The sequence below is a fragment of the Cervus elaphus genome, chromosome 11, assembly GCF_910594005.1.
Source record: "Cervus elaphus chromosome 11, mCerEla1.1, whole genome shotgun sequence".
NCBI lineage: Eukaryota > Metazoa > Chordata > Mammalia > Artiodactyla > Cervidae > Cervus > Cervus elaphus.
Genome location: NC_057825.1, coordinates 2070684 through 2087471, shown reverse-complemented (window position 1 = coordinate 2087471; position 16788 = coordinate 2070684). Strand labels below are relative to the sequence as shown.

The 16788-nt window shown below is 68.9% G+C and overlaps 2 protein-coding genes across 4 annotated transcripts in view; both read left to right on the top strand.

The window, feature by feature from the left end:
* The first annotated feature begins 266 nt into the window (after positions 1-266).
* Positions 267-16788, top strand: part of RXRA (retinoid X receptor alpha) — a 92326-nt gene continuing 75804 nt past the window's right edge. The window contains exon 1 of one of the 3 annotated variants that reach the window (XM_043916334.1): positions 267-427. In XM_043916334.1, coding sequence (XP_043772269.1) covers positions 400-427 — 28 coding nt within the window. In that variant the 5' untranslated portion in view covers positions 267-399. Of the gene's footprint in view, positions 428-3094; positions 3223-9298; positions 9401-16788 lie in introns of those variants that run through there. The other 2 variants (XM_043916338.1, XM_043916337.1) reach the window with 2 other exon arrangements.
* Positions 6164-8913, top strand: LOC122702666. Its single transcript, XM_043916339.1, has 2 exons — positions 6164-7249; positions 7411-8913. The coding sequence occupies exons 1-2, from the start codon at positions 6976-6978 to the stop codon at positions 8202-8204; spliced, it is 1068 nt and encodes a 355-aa protein (XP_043772274.1). The 5' UTR covers positions 6164-6975; the 3' UTR covers positions 8205-8913.

Below are 16788 nucleotides of genomic sequence, written 5' to 3'. Positions count from 1 at the left end.
GGCGGGGGGCGTGCAGGGGGGCTGCGCTCCGGGCGGGCTAGGGGGAGCGGGGGGCCGGCGGGGGAAGCGCTCCGGGCGGGCGGGGCTGGGCGCGCGCGCAGGCCGGGCGGGCGGGCGGCGGCGCTGCGCCGAGTCCGCGCCCGTCGCGGGCCCCCCGCCGCCCCCCCGCAGGCGCCGCCGCGGTCGGAGCGGGGCGCGGGCGCGCGCGGCGGGGGCGCGGGGGCGCGGGCGCGCGCGCGGCGGGGGCGCGCGGCACAAGTAGTTTACATTGTTGGGCGACTTTTGCAACAACTCGCCGCGCCGCGGCCTCCGCGCGCCGCCGCCGCCGCCGCCGCCGCCGGCTCCCGCCGCCCGGGCCCGGCCGGCTGCGCCGGGGGCCGCCGCGAGGTCGCCGCAGACATGGACACCAAACATTTCCTGCCGCTCGGTGAGTGATCGCGGGCGGCGGCGGGGCGCGTCCCCGGCGCGCGCGGGGGCCCCCGGCCCGCCCCGCCCGGCCCCGCGCCCCCCGGCCGGCCCGCGCGGAGTTGGGGCGCGGGGCCGGGAGCGGGTGGGCCGGGCAACTTTTCCCCGGGCCGGCCGGGCGCGGAGCGGGCGAGGGCGGCGGGCAGCTCGCGGGCCGCGGCGGGCCGCCGACTTGGAGCGGGCAGCGGGGCCGGAGGGGCGGCCGGTCGGCTGGACCGGGGTGAGGGGGGTACCCCTGGCCCCGCCCGGCGGCAGCTGGCGCCCCCCGCCCCGGCGCCCAGCTCCAGCGGGGCGGCGCAACTTGTGCGCTCCCAACCTCCGGCCGCCCTGGCATCGGGACGGCCTCTGCGCCGCCGCCCGGGCTGCGGACTCCAGCAGGCCGCCGGCCCTGGAACGCTCGGGACCCCTCCTCCCCCAGAGCCGCCCGGGCGCCAGTGGGCAGGGTCGCCGAAGGGCCTTAAGACCGGGACCATCAAACCCGGGGAGGCCCCCTTCCAGAAGCGGGGACCCTCACTCCGGCGCACGCGAGTGTTCCCCTGGCATTCTCTGGAGCTGGCCCTGCACTTGGGGTGGACAGCCTGGAGGCACAGAGGGCCGGCTCTCCCGTCCTCCCGCTGCCATCGCGCCCAGAGGCTCCCTTGCCCTGGACCGCTCTCCAGCTCCAGGTCTGGCCCCACAAAGGAGGAGGGGGCATGGCCAGGTGCCCCCAGCCCGCTGTCCTCCCGCAGGTTTGGGAACCAGTGAGAGGCAGGGGAGGGGGAGGGGGTGGGGAGACTTTATAAATGAGCCCGGGAAGGATATTAATTTGGCGGTGGGGCCGGCAGCCGGGCTGTCAGGCTGGGTGAAGGATTTGTGCTGAATGGAAATTAAAACAGCTGATTATGAATGAAACCCGCGGTCTGTTGCCGCTCCTGCCTGCCCACCCCCTTGCAGCCTGGGGTGCAGTTTGGCCACCCGGTTGGCCGCCAGAACGCGGCGCAGCTGCGGGGACGTTTGTTGAGATGGGGAGGTGGAGGGGAGCCGCGTGGAGCTGGCCCCACTTCCCAGGGTGGCTGGGTGAGGGTCTGAGCACTCCTGGCTTGCGCGCAGAGGGGCGTGTGACACAGTGACTGGGGTGGGCTTCCAAGTTCGCCAGGTCTAAGAAGACTCCTACTGTGACCCTGCATGGTCCGGACCTCCGCAGGCGCCAGGCTGGGTGCTCTCCTTTCTCCTCAGAGCCTCCAGGGGGGGCACACACGTCCATTTTGCAGATGAGAAAACTGGTTGAGACCACCGGCTACAGAGTGGTGGTTTGGGGTTTGAAGCCCCAGCCCGTGGTGGTACCCTTGTGTGTGGACTGAAAGCTGAGTTGATTGTGACTCGCTGCTACTGGGCCTGGCTGGGGTGGGGGGGGGCCCTGTGTAGGCCAACAACCTCTCCTGTCGCCTATTAAAGTCTTACACACACGTGTACACACACATACACACACACAGAGGCGCCCCCTGGAATAAGAACATTCAACTCTGTCTTTGCTCTTCTCCCGGCCCCCACCCCCTGATGAGGCAGGGCCCTGCCTGGGTACGTGGAGCCGGACGGGTCCCCGTCCCCGACATGCTGGCAGGGTCCTAGGAGTGGGCCCGTGGAGGGCCCCGGCTGCAGGCTGGCTGTGCTGGGGTCCCCACAGGGAGGAAAAGAGGTGTCCCAGGAACCTGGACCGGTGTCATGTTCCCCCCAGTCCTCCCGCCGTGGCAAGGAGGCTGTGGGGGGGCTTCTCTCTGACCCGGTCTGCGGCCTCCCAGGCCGCCCATGCCCCAGGCCTGAGCAGACGGCCCTGGACTCTGATTACACTTTATTTTTTTTCTAAGCTTGTGACCAGCTCTGAAGTCCAGTGGAGTTGAAGGTCCATTTAAGCGGCTACTTGCCTAAGCCCTTTTGTCAACACGGCCTAATCCCTCGTGGGGGGTGCATGTCAGAAGGCCCGGCCTGGCCAGGCATGGCTGGCCGCCCAGGGCAGACCTGGAGCAGTTGGGCAGGCGGCGTTGCCCCTTAACGGTTGTCCGTCCACTTTCGGGGCCTCAGGCAGAGGGCCTGGTCCTTCCAGCACCCACTGCCTGGGGTGTGGCGGGCCTGGGTCCTTGCTCTTACCTGCCCGGGAGTCTCCCAGCTGCCGGGCCTCCCCGTGAGGGGAGGGCAGGGACGAGCCCAAGGTACGGATCTGGGGGCCAAGAACTTGTCCACGGTCCCCCCTGCTGCCCACGGCTGACCAGCGCCTGTGAGAAGGCCTGCGCTTGGCACCAGGCTGGCTGATGGGGCTGGAAGGCTGAGTCTGTGGTCTCGAGGTCTCAGACCCCAGACCCCTGGCTGCTTGTGGCCCATTTGCCTGGGGACGGGTGTAGGGGGCAGGAACAGGATGGTAGGTCCACTGGTCGCCCTCCGGGCAGCGCTTGGGGACCTGGGAGAGCTTGGAGCCCGGGTGAGGGGCATCTGGTAGCATCAGAGCCCTCGGGACCCAAAATAGAGCACATTCTCGGGCCTCCCGAAATAACAGGGTCACGTGACTCTGCGGAGGCCGGGCTTGGAGGCCGGCCTGCCAAGGCAGTCCCGTCTTGGCCTGGGCCCTGGGACTGTTGGGGCGTTTGTTTTGGTAAACTCCGGAGGGGGCTCTGTTTGTTGACGGGGGAAGTGTCAGGGTGAGAAAAACAGCCCTCGGATGGGCTTGGCCGTGGCCGTGGCCTGGCCAGCCTGGACTTGGACGCCTGTCCGCTGTGCCTGGGCCGGGTGCGTAGCCCTGACCCACTCTGCCTGGATGCGGTGGGACGCGCTGGGGACCCTCGGGAAGGGCCCCGGGGGGCGGGCAGGGCGGCTCTGAGCTGGGGCTTGGCAGAGCTGAACCGGCAGCCGTGCGCGCGCCGGGGTGGCCGCTGGGGCCCGGCTCCAGCTCTACCAGCTCGTCCAGCTGTGCCTGTCCTTCGGGGCCTGCGGGGAGCTGCGCCTCCTCCAGGAGGCCCTCCTCCCGCTCTCCCTGGCCTCCCCACTCACCCCCGCCCCGGCCCCCGCCCCCGTGTGGCTCTGGGGGCTGGTTTCCAGCGGTGGTCCTTGTCTGCCGTCCTGGGAGAGGAGGCCCCGGGGGCTGGTTGTGGAATTACTGTGCGTGCAGAATGGGGCGGGTGTGCGTGGCATCCGGCATCGGGACGGGGCCCTCGGTGAGTCGGGGTGGGGCAGACTTGGGGGGTAGCGTGTGTAGGGGGTGAAGACTCTCAAGGCCTGCCCGGAGCCTGCGGAAGCCGCCTGCAGGGTTTCACCTTCTCGGCTCACCTGGGCTCTTTCCACAGTCGGCCTGTTTTTGCAGCGGGTGGTGGTTTCGAGCTCGGCGTGTCCGTAGGAGCAGAGTAGGAGCAGAGGGCTCCTGGGCTTGACTCAGCCGCCGTCCACAGGACGGGGCAGAGGCCCCTGAGCTGGCCCAGGACAAGACCTGACCCTCCTTCCTTCTTCCACCTGCTCCTGGTTTTGTCAGAGTTCACGGTAGGTGGCCATGGTGGCCAGGTCTTGATGTGTCAGGTCTACGGTCTGTTCCCATGGCAGCCGGCTACCGGCAGGGTCAGGTACGGGCCGGGGTCTGGCCCCTTGAGGGCCCCGGAGGCTGGTGGGGCTGCTGCCCATCGGTGGGTGCCCTTCGAGCCCTTTGCCCTGGTGTGTGCTGGGCAGGCCTGTGTCCTGCACGCTGTGGAAGGTTGGAGGACGGGGCCGGTCCCCTCCCCTCTCCCCGCCTCCCCTGCTCGCGCCGGGACGGCTCTGTCTTCACTCTCCCGTCCTCTTCTCCTTCTCCGCAGGCCCCCCACCTGCACCCTCTCGAGTGATCTGGTGTGCCCCGGGGACCCTGGAGCTGCCCCTTCCTGGGGGGCTGTGTCTTCTTGTGGGCTGGTGGCCGGGCCCCTGGGGATCAGGTCCTCCGTCCTTGCTGCCTGTGTGTGTGCCCTGCCTGACGGCCTATCGGAGCCTCAATTGTTCATCTGTAAAATGGACCCGCGCGCCGGCCCTCGCTGGCTGCAGGGGAAGGCAGTCCATTGTGTCTCCCTGATGGCCTCCTTCAGAGGCGCGGCCTGTGGTCAGAGCCTCGCTGTGTCCCCTGTCTGGGTTGGCAGCGGGCAGCGGACGAGGGGGACCGGGTGTCCAGTGATAGAGCAAAACAGGACCATGAAGCAGAGGCGTAGCTGCTGCTGTCACGGCCGTGGGGCAGACGCAGGAAAGAGGGCGGCCCCCGCCCTGTCTTCCACGCGTGGAGCGCCGCCGCGGCCGCTGGTCTGGGCTCCCGCAGCCCGGCTGGGCCCTGCTTCCTGGCTCCTGGGAGGTGGTGCATGAGGGCCTGGCTTGCACGCCTGCCGAGAGCCTGGTGCGGGATGTTCGAGCAGTCGTGCCCCAGCGCCTCACAGACGGGGAAATTGCACCCTAGAGTTACAGAGCAATTGTCTAGCTCAGCAGCGGAATGAGCGTGAAATGGAGCAGAAAGCAGCTAAATAAAATTGGCCCGGGCCGTCGCAGGGGAGAGTGGGGACACACGCGCGCCCCGGCCCGCCCGCCGCCGGCTGTCCCGCGTGTCTGTGTGTCTGTCCCGGAGAACTGTGTCCCTGGGTGAGCAGGGCAGGTGAGCCTGGCGCCCGCCCAGGGCCGCCCTTCCGTGGGGCCCGTCTGTCCCGTGTCTCTCAGTCTCTCCTATGACACGTCCAGGGCCTGGTGCTGCCTGTCCAAGGCACGGTGGCGCCATCCCTGGGGTGCCCGCTGTGTCCCTGGGCCTGCGTTTCTAGCCCCGTGACGTCCTCGCAGGGACGGGCCCGTGGAGCGGTGGGAGCCGTCGGGCTGGGCTCGCCTCTGCACGGTTCTGCCTGCCTTTTCTCCGCTCCGGTCGGGCCCCGGGTCCTGGGACGGGCCTCGACCGCCTGATCCCCAGGTGGCGTCTTCAGAAACCACTTGCCTGGCGGGCCCTGCGTCTGTGCCCCGTCCTGCCTCCCTGGGAGCCCTCTTAGGTGTCCTGGGCCCTCGGGTGAGCCTTCTGTTCTGGGAGACCGATGGGGGTTGAAGCTTCACTGTCCTCATTCTCTCCCATTCGCCCTGGAAGGTCCTCCTCCCGGGTTGTCCGTGGCTGGGGGTAGGGCAGGGCCAAGGGTGGAGAACCACCGGCTGGGTCACAGCTTGAGATGCAGCCTCAGGACCCTGTGGCCGGGGGTCCCCGACCTCACCCTCAGCCCCCAAGGGTGGAGCTGTCCACAGCAAATTCCTCAGGGCCCCGGGGGGGTGCTGGGGGTGGACAGCCACGCCTGGTCCCCAGGGCAGGGCGGGGCCTCGCTTACCTCTGTGTTCCCCACCCCCAACACAAGCACACACATGCTCGTGACGGCACACCCCACGTGTCCGTGCACACAGGTGCACACACGTGCACACATCCACGTATGTGAACAGGTGCACGCACGTGCGCACACACGCACGCTGCCACGAGGGTGTGCATGCACACACAGCCCAGTCCCCACGAGGTCTTCCTTAGAAGGACTTGGGTCTGCTGGCTGGCTCCGGTCCACTCGGCGCCCAGGGAGCACCTGCCTGGTGCTGGCCGGGCCCTGCCGCCCCGCAGAGCTGGGCGTGAGCGGTGGGGGCGGCCAGGCTTCCTGCTGGAGCTGGTTCTGGCGCGGACTCTGGCGGAGAGGCGGGCTTGCAACAGGTGTGGGGGAGGGCCCTCCGGATCAGGGTCAGCTGAGACCAGCGCCCAGAGGCTTGGCCCCTGGGCCTGCACGGCCTGCGCTGGGAGGGCGCTACTGTGTGAGAGGCTGCTGGTTGACCCCGGGACATGGAGGGGCCCCAGGGCCGTGGGGGTCGGAGTTCGGCCGCCAGCTCTGTGCAGAGGCTGAGCCGAAGGCAGGCGGGGGCTGGAGTGGGGAGGGTCCTGGGTGGGCTTGGAGCCCAGCGTGGCCGGTGCCCCTGTGAGTGGGCCTGGGCTGGGGGTGGGGACCCCACGTGGCTTCCTGGGCACTCAGGCTGGGCCCCTGGGCTGGAGTTAGCTGTGCCGTCCTTTGAGCACGGGGCCAGGAGAGGACCCAGCCCCCTTGTGCGGGCTCATCCGACCTGCACGGTCTCTGGCTGGGCCTTAGTTTCCCTGGCCGGGTGCAGGGCATGGGGCTGCTGTGACGGGCACTCGCTGAGGCTGTGGCTGTCCTGAGTCTGGAGCCTCCAGCGCAGAGGGGAGGGGACAGAGGGGGAAGCGAGCTGGGCCTGGGCCAGCCGCGTGTAAATCCTGCAGTGGCCACGGATCCGCCCCGCGGAGTTCAAAGCTGGCCCCGGGTGTGGCTGCTGGGCTGTAATGAGGTTACTGATTCAACCGGCTTCCTGGTGCTGCCGCGCAGAGCAGAGGGAGGCCTGGAGCCCCGGGACGGATCTAAGTAGCCCGTAATTGACCAATTTAGCTTAAGTGTCCGTGCTGGCCCCGGGCAGAGGTCAGGTGGTGACAGCCCAGGTGGCCGGAGTCGCTGCGCTCACGGGCCCCTGATGGACGGCTGCCTTCCGCCCCGCCTCGGGAGCGGGCACCAGTTGGGCAGCTGGCCCCGAGCCCCCGCCTGGGGTCCCCGTCCAGGTCCCTCCTTGCCCGTCTGTGGGCCCGTGTCCTCCAGAAGCTGCATGCTGTCCCCGGTCAGCTCCAGCCAGGCCGTCCCCAGTCGCTCCCTCCTGTGTGTGTGCAGGGCGCGGGGCGGCGGGCGCTCTGGGCGGGGTGCTGGGCTTGGACGTGGGGTGACCGCGTGGCCTGGGAGAAACAGTGGAGGGCCAGCCGGGGAGCGCGCGTGGCCCCGCGCCGTCCAGGAACGCGCCGGGGGTTGAGTGGGGGGGAAGTCACCGCAGCTGCAGTTGGTGGCAGCTCACCCTGCACCGTGGAGGGCGCGCCCAGAGCCGTGTCCAGGGGCTGGCGGGCCAGCCTGCCCCCCCCCGCACCCTGGAGAATCCCGGCCGTGTGTCCAGAGCACCCACCTTGCCGGCCGTTTAGCCCTGAGAGGCCAGGCTGGGTATTGGGGGCGCTGGGCGGTGGCGGCACGGTGGTGACCTGGCTGAACCGTCCCCCTCAAGCGCAGAGGCCCTGCGGTCCACGTTTTGGGGGGGTTTCAGTCTTGGGGAGCTTGAGAGACGTGCCCAAGGTGCCCTGGCTGATGAGGGTCAGCGCTGGGGTCCGAGAGGTGGTGGGCATCCCTCTTGGAGACTGCCCACTGTGCACCCCTGCGGCCCAGCTTTGTCTGGAGCAGCTTTGGGGTGCCCTCAGCGGCAGAGGAGGTGTGTCCTGGAGACACTTCCTGATTGAGCTCTTGGGGGATCGCCTGAGCCTGCTTGTGGTTGCCCCACCTGGGCGGGCGGGTGGTCGCGCCCACCCCACCTCCAGGGGTCAGGAGCGCCAGCGCCCCGCAGGGCTGCAGCCCAGGCCGGGTGGACAGTCCGGCTTGCTCTCTGGCCAGCTCGCTGCGTGTCCGGGCAGATCCCGTCTCCCCTGCCGCGGTTTCCCTGGGGCCCTCTGGCTAATGGAGTGTCGGCCTCTCGCCCTTGGCCTCCTTCCCTCGAGCTGGGGACTGCTCCTCAGGGAGTGGCCCCGGGTCCTCTCCCGGCTGAGGGGGCAGGCCCGGGGCTGTGGGAGCTGGGAAGTCGGCTGGGGTGGGCCGGACGGTCGGTCCCGGTGGGCCCAGCTGCCCAGCTGTGGTTCTCACCTGGGGTGTTCTGGTGAGGCGGTTTGGGGGTGAGCCCCGTGAGGGGGAGTCGTGAGCATTGCAGATGGAGGTTGGGCGGGGCCTGCGGGTTCTGTCGTGCCGGTCCGTGCCCTGTCCCCTGGCATTCTCCTTGGGCCCCCATCGCCCCCATCGCTCGGGCCTCTGCTCAGTACCGTGTGACCCTCACGCCCCGTCCCCCGCACTCAGCGCCGCTCACTCTGCTTTCTGGCTTTCTCGTGTTCCAAGCTGGTCGGTGAGAACCAGTGTCAGCTCTGAGCGGGGAGGCCGTGTGTCCCTGGCCTGGCCGGGAACCTTTCCGGGTCTCCGTTGCCTCACCTGTCACTGCCTGGGGAAGTCAGGGAGGCTGCAAAGAGGAGGTGATGTTGTTAGGCTTTAAGGGATAAACTAGACTGCTGGGTGGGCAGTGGGTCAGGACCCACCCTGGGAGGTTTCAGAAGGGTCCGACGGCACAGCCAGGCTCCTCCGCTGGCCTCTGGTTGCGTGGCCCGTCTGTGCTGGCGAGGCTCCAAGTGAGCATGGGGGGGGGGGGGTGTGTGGTCATCTGCTCTGGGAATAATTAACCTTGGGAGGAGGGAGGGCCGGGAGTGGGCCTGGCCAGCACCTGGCAGAGCCCAGCCTGGCGGCAGGCAGCCCCTCTGGGCCCTTTCCTGCCGACCTGACGTCCCCTCTGCTGCTTGGGCCTGGGGCGTGCTGGTCTGGAACGTGCCCACGCTGGCCCTGCTCGTGAGCGTCCATCAGCTCCGGCTCCCGGGGAAGGGGGTGGCCGGCGCTGGGCCCCTCTCCACGTGGAGCGGCTGGAGGTCCTTTCCTCCGTCGCCTGTCTGTCCCCCCATCCCTGGTCCATCGCCGAGGTGCCCCGCCCCCGCCATGGAGCCTCCTGCAAGGGCGCTGGGCTGCCTGGCGGCTCCTCACTCACCCCGTCCTCGCCTGGATTGAGGAAAAAGAGCTCTGATTGGGGCCAGAGTCCACGGCGGGTGGCAGAGCCGCCCTTGCCCCACCCCTGCTCCCGGACTTTCTGCCCAGGATCAAGGTCGGGGGGGGAGGGTAGGGCAGGAGGTGGGGGCCTTGGGCGCCGAGTGCCCGGCCGCTCTGGGCTCAGACGGAGGCGAGGTGGGTCACGACCTTCCTGGGTCGAGCCGGAGGGTCTCAGACGTGGGGACGGGAGCCGGGGCCTCCCCGCTTCCCTCGTCTGTGTCCCTGGACACGAGGTGGGTGCCGGCGACGGCCGGGGGGCGCTCAGAGCCCTGGCCCTCCCACGTGAAGTCTGTGACTTGGAGCGCTACTTCCTCCCGGTTTATCTCGGTTTCCTCATTCGTGAAATGGAAGGAAGGATGTTGGGCCGCGTCGGAGGTGGAAGTGCTGCTCCCCGCCGGGACCCTTGGCCGACACCGCTGGTCAGGCGGGCTCTTGCTCCTGGGGTGGGGGAACCCCGAGGCCTCAGTGGGCTTGGCCAGCAGGCTCGTTTGCTGCTGAACGCAGAGCGGCAGGTGCCACCGCGGCCTCGGAAAGTGTTTGTGGGCTGAGTTAGTGTTTACCGAAAACACATCGCCCTGCTCCCTCCACTTGAGACTCAGAGTCCTCGTCATTGAATGTCCCCTCTGGGGGTCCGTCCCGACTCCCAGGGGAGGGGAGTCCTGCTGTGTGCCTGTCTACCCCAGGCCGATTCCTGGGCGTGGAGCAGCCCTCGAGGGAGCCTGAGGCCAGGGCCGGGGCGGTGTGTGTTCCTGTCCCCCCACGTCCGCTCTGCGTGCTGCAGAGGCCGCCGCCGCCCGCTGCTGGACAGAACCCGGGTTTCCCTTGGACCCAGTGCCCGGATGCAGCGTGGGGGGCCCTCAGCCCCAGGTGATGCCCTGTGTTGAGATCTGGTTCCTTCCTCTGCGGCTGAGGCCTGTCTTGTGGACACCTGGCCGGTGGGGCGAGAGGCTCAGCGCTAACCTCCCGCCTGCCTGCCGTCGTCTGTCCGTCCCTCAGTCCGTCTGACTGCAGACGCCCGGCTCCTGCTGGTCGCTGGCGTGGCAGGGTTGTGTGGGGCCCGGCCCCCAGGATGGTGAGCGGCGCTCGGGGCCCGAGGGCCGGGGGCGGACCCCAACACCATCATTTCTCTCTCTCTCTAGACCAGGGTCTTGAAGCCTCCTGGGCCTTCTCTGTAGAGTGCGGCCGATGGAGCGTGGCAGGGTGGGCCACTCATGGTTGACGAGCGTGGTCATGCCCGCCTTGGTTGTCGGGGAGGATGGTGTGAGTGTGGTGGCGGGAGGACTGCAGGAGGCAGAGGGGGCGCGGGAGAAGCGTTACCGGGTTGCCCTGGCATCACTGGGTTGGGATCTCTAGGCTGGGTCGTGAAGGATGCGTAGGAGTTTGCCTGGGAGAAGTCAGCTTCCGATTCGCACGTTAGTTCTGTCTAACTAACATGTCTGAGGCCTCCCACCCAGAGTTTTGCGCATCTCCTGTGTGGCTGGCGCTGAACCAGCGAGGGGGAAGGGTAGAGATGCAATCAGAGAGCACAGAGAAGCCTCTGGAACTTTTGTCCCAGGGAGGTGGAACCGTTGGAGGGTCCTGGGCCAGGGAGGGTGGCATCTGGCTTGTGTCTGAGGAGGGGCCGGTGAGCAGGGCAGGGGCCTGGTGAACTAGGCAGAAATGGTCTGGGGCTTTGGCCCTGAGCGTAAGAGGGCCTGGGGCTGTGCCTTTTACCCAGGGAGGAGATCACAGCGGGGCGGGTTTCGGGGCATCAGGACTTTGGTGTGGGTGCAGCCTGGTGCCTGGCCGCTGCCGCCTGGCAGCTGGGCGGGCTGGAGTTCGCACCGTGGGCTCCCACGCGCCGTGGGCCCAGTGCAGTTCAGCGCCCAAGGGGACGGGCGATGCCGCAGGCCAAGTGCACCACAGAGCCCGGGGTGTCCGAGAGCCTCTGAGGCCTCGCTGGGCCTCCCTCGCAGGCTGGAAGGGTGGGCAGGTGTGCGGGCTCCCACGGTGCCTGCCGACTTCTTCCCGGCTCCGTGGCGAGCATGGGGCGCGGGCTGCCTCTGACCAGGCGCGGGCTGGGTGCAGGACCGCGGGCAGTTCTGGTTCCTGGTTGGCCGGCCCCCAGTCCAGGTGCCACCCCTCTGACCCTGGCTGGCACCCTTCCCGCTTGCAGTCCCAGGGTCACGGGGCAAGGTCACACAGCCCTTCGCTGGCTGCGGCCTCTGGGAGACAGGCCGGCTCCCATGTGTGTCTCCCTGTGGCCCTGCCCGCAGCTCGTTGCTGCGACCCACCTGCTTGTGGACAGTCCCCGTGTCCCCCCGATGGGCAGCGGGGCACCCTCGCAGCCGGCTGACGGAGAGGGACGAAATGGCTCTTGCGCCCGCGCTGGTCCTGGAAGGGGCCGATAAGCTAGAGTCATTTTCACGGGGGCAGCCAGGGACGCCCAGGCTCCTGGGCCCAGACGGGGGCAGGCAGAGCGTGGCCTTGGGGGAGCGTGTGGGCCTCGCTGGGAGACCCTCCAGGCTCTGGAGGCGGCCTGCCCTGGGCCTCCCTCCCCTGCTAACCCTAGGCCCCTCCTGGTGGCAGGCCCCTCACACACGAACGTGCACCCGCGTGCATCCCTCCCTGGTTCCTGAGATGACTGCTGTCCCAGCCATGTGGACGCTCTGCTCGGAGCTTGGTGGTCCTTGGCTCACATGCCCGTGTTGGGTGGTCCCTGCTGGCCGTGGGTCCCTTGGACTTGGCCCTCAGGACCTAGAGGCCAGGGGACCCCAGGGTCTGCCCCGTCATCCCCTGTTCTCATGGGACCCCGCCTTGCATGCTCCGGCCGTCTCAGGGTCTGTGAGCCAGAGGCTGCTGGACAGAGAGGCCAGGACTGCGAGTGGGGTGTGTTTGGGCCCCCTGTCCTCAGGGACTCCCATCCTGCCCAGACTCTCCTTGGAGCCAGGACCCCGTGGGGGCGCAGAGACGGGGTCGCGTCACCCCTGTGGCCGGGTTCCGGGGCCGGAGCACACGTGTGAGCCTCTGTGTGCCTGAGCGGGTCGCGTGTGCCCATACGGGCAGGTCCGGCCTGGAGATGGACCCGCAGTCCTTGCGGGCCCTGAGGGCCCGGAGCCCAGCTGAGCAGCAGGCGTGGGCAGCGCCCGGGGTGTGTGCAGAGAGACCTGGCCAGTCCGAGGGGCAGGGGGCCCGAGGGACCAGCGTACTGTGCAGGATACTGGGGTCTCTCCCGAGGACTGGGGGGCGGGGGCCCGTGGGCAGATGTACGCTGGAGGAAGACCACGGGCTGCTGTGTGGAAGGGGGTCTGGGGCCAGCGGGTCCTGGGTCAGACCGCTGATGTCACCCCCTAGTCTCCCCGGCCAGTCCCCTGGAGCTCCCGCTGGTTCCAGTCCTAGGGGAGGGGTCAGATGAACATTAGACCCAGGGGTGGGGGCGGAAGGGGCCCCAGGAGGGATGAGGAAGCTCTGAAGAGGCCCCCATCCCGCTGCCCCGGGCCCGCGCTGTGGCGACCACACTCGTGGTCAGCAGCACTCACCCGCCTTTTCAGCGGGCGCCCTGGGCAGGCTCAGATGGTCGATGAGCATTGACCCAGCAAGGGAGGGCCTCCCTGGATGAGGCGGGTGGCAGAGGGTCCCCGCCCTGCCAGAGTTGGGGAGCGGTGAGATGAGGGAGCCCCAGCCCCCCTCGTGCCCTCTGGCTGGGCTGTCTTCCCTTCCAAGGGATCCTGCAGCCTGGGAGAATGGGCCGGCCTTGAAGCCGGGGTCAGTCACGCACACTTTAGCGCGAATGAGCCTGACGCTAACCCTGCAAGTGCCCACAGGGAAGGAGGGCATGGAAGGCGTCCTCGCAGAAGCCAGGCCGGCTCCCTCACGGCGCTCTGCTGCCCTCACGTCCTGACCGCCCGCCTCGGACAGAGCGTTCTGCTGTTGGTGAGGGTCCCAGGCGGGGGAAACCCGGCAGAGGGAGGCGGTGGGCTGGAGCCGTGGGCAGGGCAGGGGTCCGTGTCCGAGGCCCACAGGGCCTCAGCCCCTCGCCCAGGGTCACTCGGCCGGTCACGGCAGAGCTGAGACCCGAACCTGGCTCTTGAGACCCCTCTCGGGCCTTTCCAGCTGGCCGCCTGGGGTGGCTGAGGCTGGGCGGGGGGAGACATTCCTTGTCCGGGAGGGGCCCAGCGTGGAGCCCGCCCTGCTGGGCCGGGAGATGCCTTGTTTCCTACACAAACAACCAGGGCTGGCTGGAGCAATTTTATTTTTATTTCCTATTTTTACTTCCCCGTTGGCTCTTTTTAGCAACTCTGGGTTAGATAGGCCCCCGCCCTCCAGTCTCCACCCGGCTTCCTGGCGCAGTCCTGGGGCCGTGGGGAAGCCAAGTGTGTGTGCGCGAGACCCTGGTTCAGCTGCGAGGCTTGCACATGCCTGGTGGCGGGGAGCGCGTTTCTCCCCAGGCTGCGAGGTGGCCTCTTCCCCTCCCCGGAGGCCCGTGGTGGGGAGTGGGCGGTGGCCGTGGGTGTGCCCCCCAGCTCACGGGCCTGTGCCTTGACGCCCTGCCCTGGTTCTCTGCTGGAAGCTGAGGTGGGGGGTGGCCGTGATGGAGGAGGAGGGGTGATCAGTGTGGGCGTGCCTGCTGGGCGGAGTGGGCTGGGGACACGCAGGTGAGCAGTGTGTGTGCCTCGGACCTGGCCGGGCAGCATGCGCCGAGGGCAGGCCTGGGCTTGGCCTCCTGCAGGCTGCATGTGCTGGACCCAGGCCCAACCCACTGAGGGAGCAGCCTGCTGCGGGGTGGCGGGGGAGGCGTTGGAGTGTCTGGCCAGCTGAGGTCTTTCTGCGACGGGTGTGGGGGACGTGGGAGCCCCAGGTTGGGGGTTTACTGCCCAGCCTGGGGCGAGGGGGCCCTCACCTGCCTGCATGGGTGCAGCTGGGCCTTGTGCTGGCATCTGGCATTCGGTGGTGGGTCCTGGGCTCCCGGGTCAGGCCTGGGTGGGCCTGGGGCTCAGGTGGAGAGCCGGTGGGCTGCAGTCCAGCCACTGGCCTGGTGCCAGCCTCTGCCCAGCGTGCTGTACCCCCCCATCTGCAGGTGCAGGCGGGCTCGGAGGCCCAGCGGACCCTTGAGGCCTCTCGGGTTGCGGGTGTGGGGCCGCCAATCCCGAGTGTTCTGCAGACCAGGAGACTGGGGTGCCCGGGCTGGGCACACCACATCGTGCTGTCTGCCCCAGGCCTTCCGTGTGGAGGGGCTGGGCGGGACAGGCCAGGGTGGCAGGGTTTATCCAGGGCTTGCTGTGGGACTAGCAGGGGGCCGTGGGGTCAGAACGGAAGGCCTGTGTGGTCCTGCCATTGGGGAGTTGCTGGCCGGGACGTGGACACAGAGGCACGTCCATCTCACCAGCCCTGCAGTGTCCACGTCAGAGATGGACCAGCAAGTCTGGGCGAGACCCCAGTGTGCTGCGGGCGCCTGAGGATGCAGGGTGGAGTGGTCAGGAAGGGCCGTGAGCGGGGATGGACGGAGGACACAGGGGCCCAGCCCCGTCCCGTTCTGTGCCCAGGGGGCCCCGCTCCATGCCCGCCCCTCCATCCGTTGGCAGTAACGCAGGTGCCAAGCAGCTGGTTGAGCCCGGGTTCGCTCCTGTTGAGCCCACTCGTGCCCGGGACCCTCTGCCACTCCAGAGGTGCTGGGTGGGCTTCCTGGGTGGGCTTGGGCAGCAGTGCCCGGACCCAGCTGGTGGGTCTGGGATTCTGACCCGAGGGGCCAGTGGCGGGTCCCCAGGGAAGAACCGGCCTGACCTCGCTCCTGGCCCGTTGTGCGCTGGCTGGCTCAGCTGGCTTCCGTGGTGACTGTTGTCCCGCACGAGGCGGCCTTCCCTCCGGGCTGAGGGATGTGGATGGCCCCGCCCAGGAGGTGCCCACTGCTGCTGGCCTGTTGGTGCCGAGACCATGGGGAGTACCTTCATCAGAGGCCAGAAAACCGAATCCCGTGGCTGAGGCGGGTGGGGGACACCTCCTCCTTGAAGACGATGGGATTTCTACGCCTTGCAGAGGTGGCGTGGCCAGAGGGCATCTGCCTAGTGGGGCTCCTCCCGGGAGCCTGGGGAAGCCACGTGCAGGCTGGGTGGCCCTGTGGGGGCAGCCCTCCTGAGCCTGGTCTGGGTGCCCACTCGGCCCTTTGCAGCTGAGTGACCTGGGGCAGCGTGTCCCTCTGAGCCTGGGCCTTGTCCTCTGTGGAGGAGGGTGGTGACACTTCCAGGGTGCTCGTGGGGGTGAACCTTCAGTTCTGGGGGCCGCTCTGACCCTCGGAGTCCTCGTCTGCAGGTTGGGGAGCGGAGTCCTCACTGTGGTGCCTGAGGGCCTGTGGGAGGCCTGCCCCGCGGCACCCAGCGGCGGGACGGGCTGTAGGGGGGAGATGTGGGAATTTGCACCCCCCACCGGGAGGGTTTCCCTGGAAGGGGTGGTTCCAGACTCTTCTGGGGCCCAGGAATCCCCCAGGACCAGGAAGGGAGCCCCCTCGCGGGTGCCGCCGTGATGCACACTCGGTGGGGAGGGGGGCGCTCAGTGCCTTGTCCGCGCCGGCCTCTCCCCTCGCGGCCTGGACAGGAGCGTGCGTTCCCTGGTGGGCGGGCTCGGGGGAGCGGCGCCCCCCACCCCCATCCCCAGCGAGCATGGCCCCAGGCCGTGGAATGGTGTGATTCTGGGTGCCTCTCTTCCTTCAAGCAAAGAGGATCTTTCGAAACTGTGGGAAAGAGCATTTCCTCCCCAAACGCGAGTGGGGGGCGGGGGCTCGGTCAGCAGACGTGACGTCCCTGGCGCCCTCTCGCCCTCCCGTACTCCCGCCCGTGACACTCACGGGCCCTCGCCGGAGGGGTGGGTGGGTGGTCAGGCCTGGTCAGCTCCCCCCTCTCCCCCAGATCAGGCAGGTGCCCCCCCCGCAGAGTGGAGCCCCGAGGGGTCCCTGCTGGGCCATGTGCATTGTGAGTCTCCAACTCTGAGCCTTCGCTGTCTCTGTTCCCGCTGCCGGGTGGGCCTGCCCTGCCCTCCCCGGGTTCTTCGCCCCTGAAGCCTAATTCCGGCGCCCCTCCACCTCGAAACCGTCCCCAGGCCCGAGCCTGCTCCATGCCCCAGGACGGGGTCCCATGCATCACCCGGCCTGTCCTGCCCCAGGCCTCGGTGTCCGCAGCCCCAGGCGGGTCCCTTCCTGGGCGGAGAGCAGAGAGGATGCTTGGTCCCATGGCGGGGGTGCTGGTCCTGTGGGCCGGGCCGGGCCGGGCCCCGGGGTGGTAGCTGGGCTTCAGCGAGCTCACTTCCTGCCCATGCTGCTGGAAGGGGCTGTGATTTGGCCCTCCCTCCCCCAGCCCGGGCTCCTGACTCAGCAGCCGCAGGGCGGAGGGGAGACCGGATTTCTCGACAAAAAAAACCCCAGCCCGGGGCACCCATGGCCCAGATTTCTTTTGCGAAGGTGGGAAGTCGAGCCCTGGGTTCTGTCTGGGTTCCCAGCAGGAGGATGGGGGGGGGGGGGGGGCTGGAGCCGGCTCTGGGCCTTGGGGTCGCGCGCTGTCCCCCTCCCCGCCCAGCCGGACTGCCCTTCCCTGGGCACCACCCTCTGTGGGTCCCCAGTGCCCGCAGGATGTGGTTCTCGCTGCCGCCTGGCTCT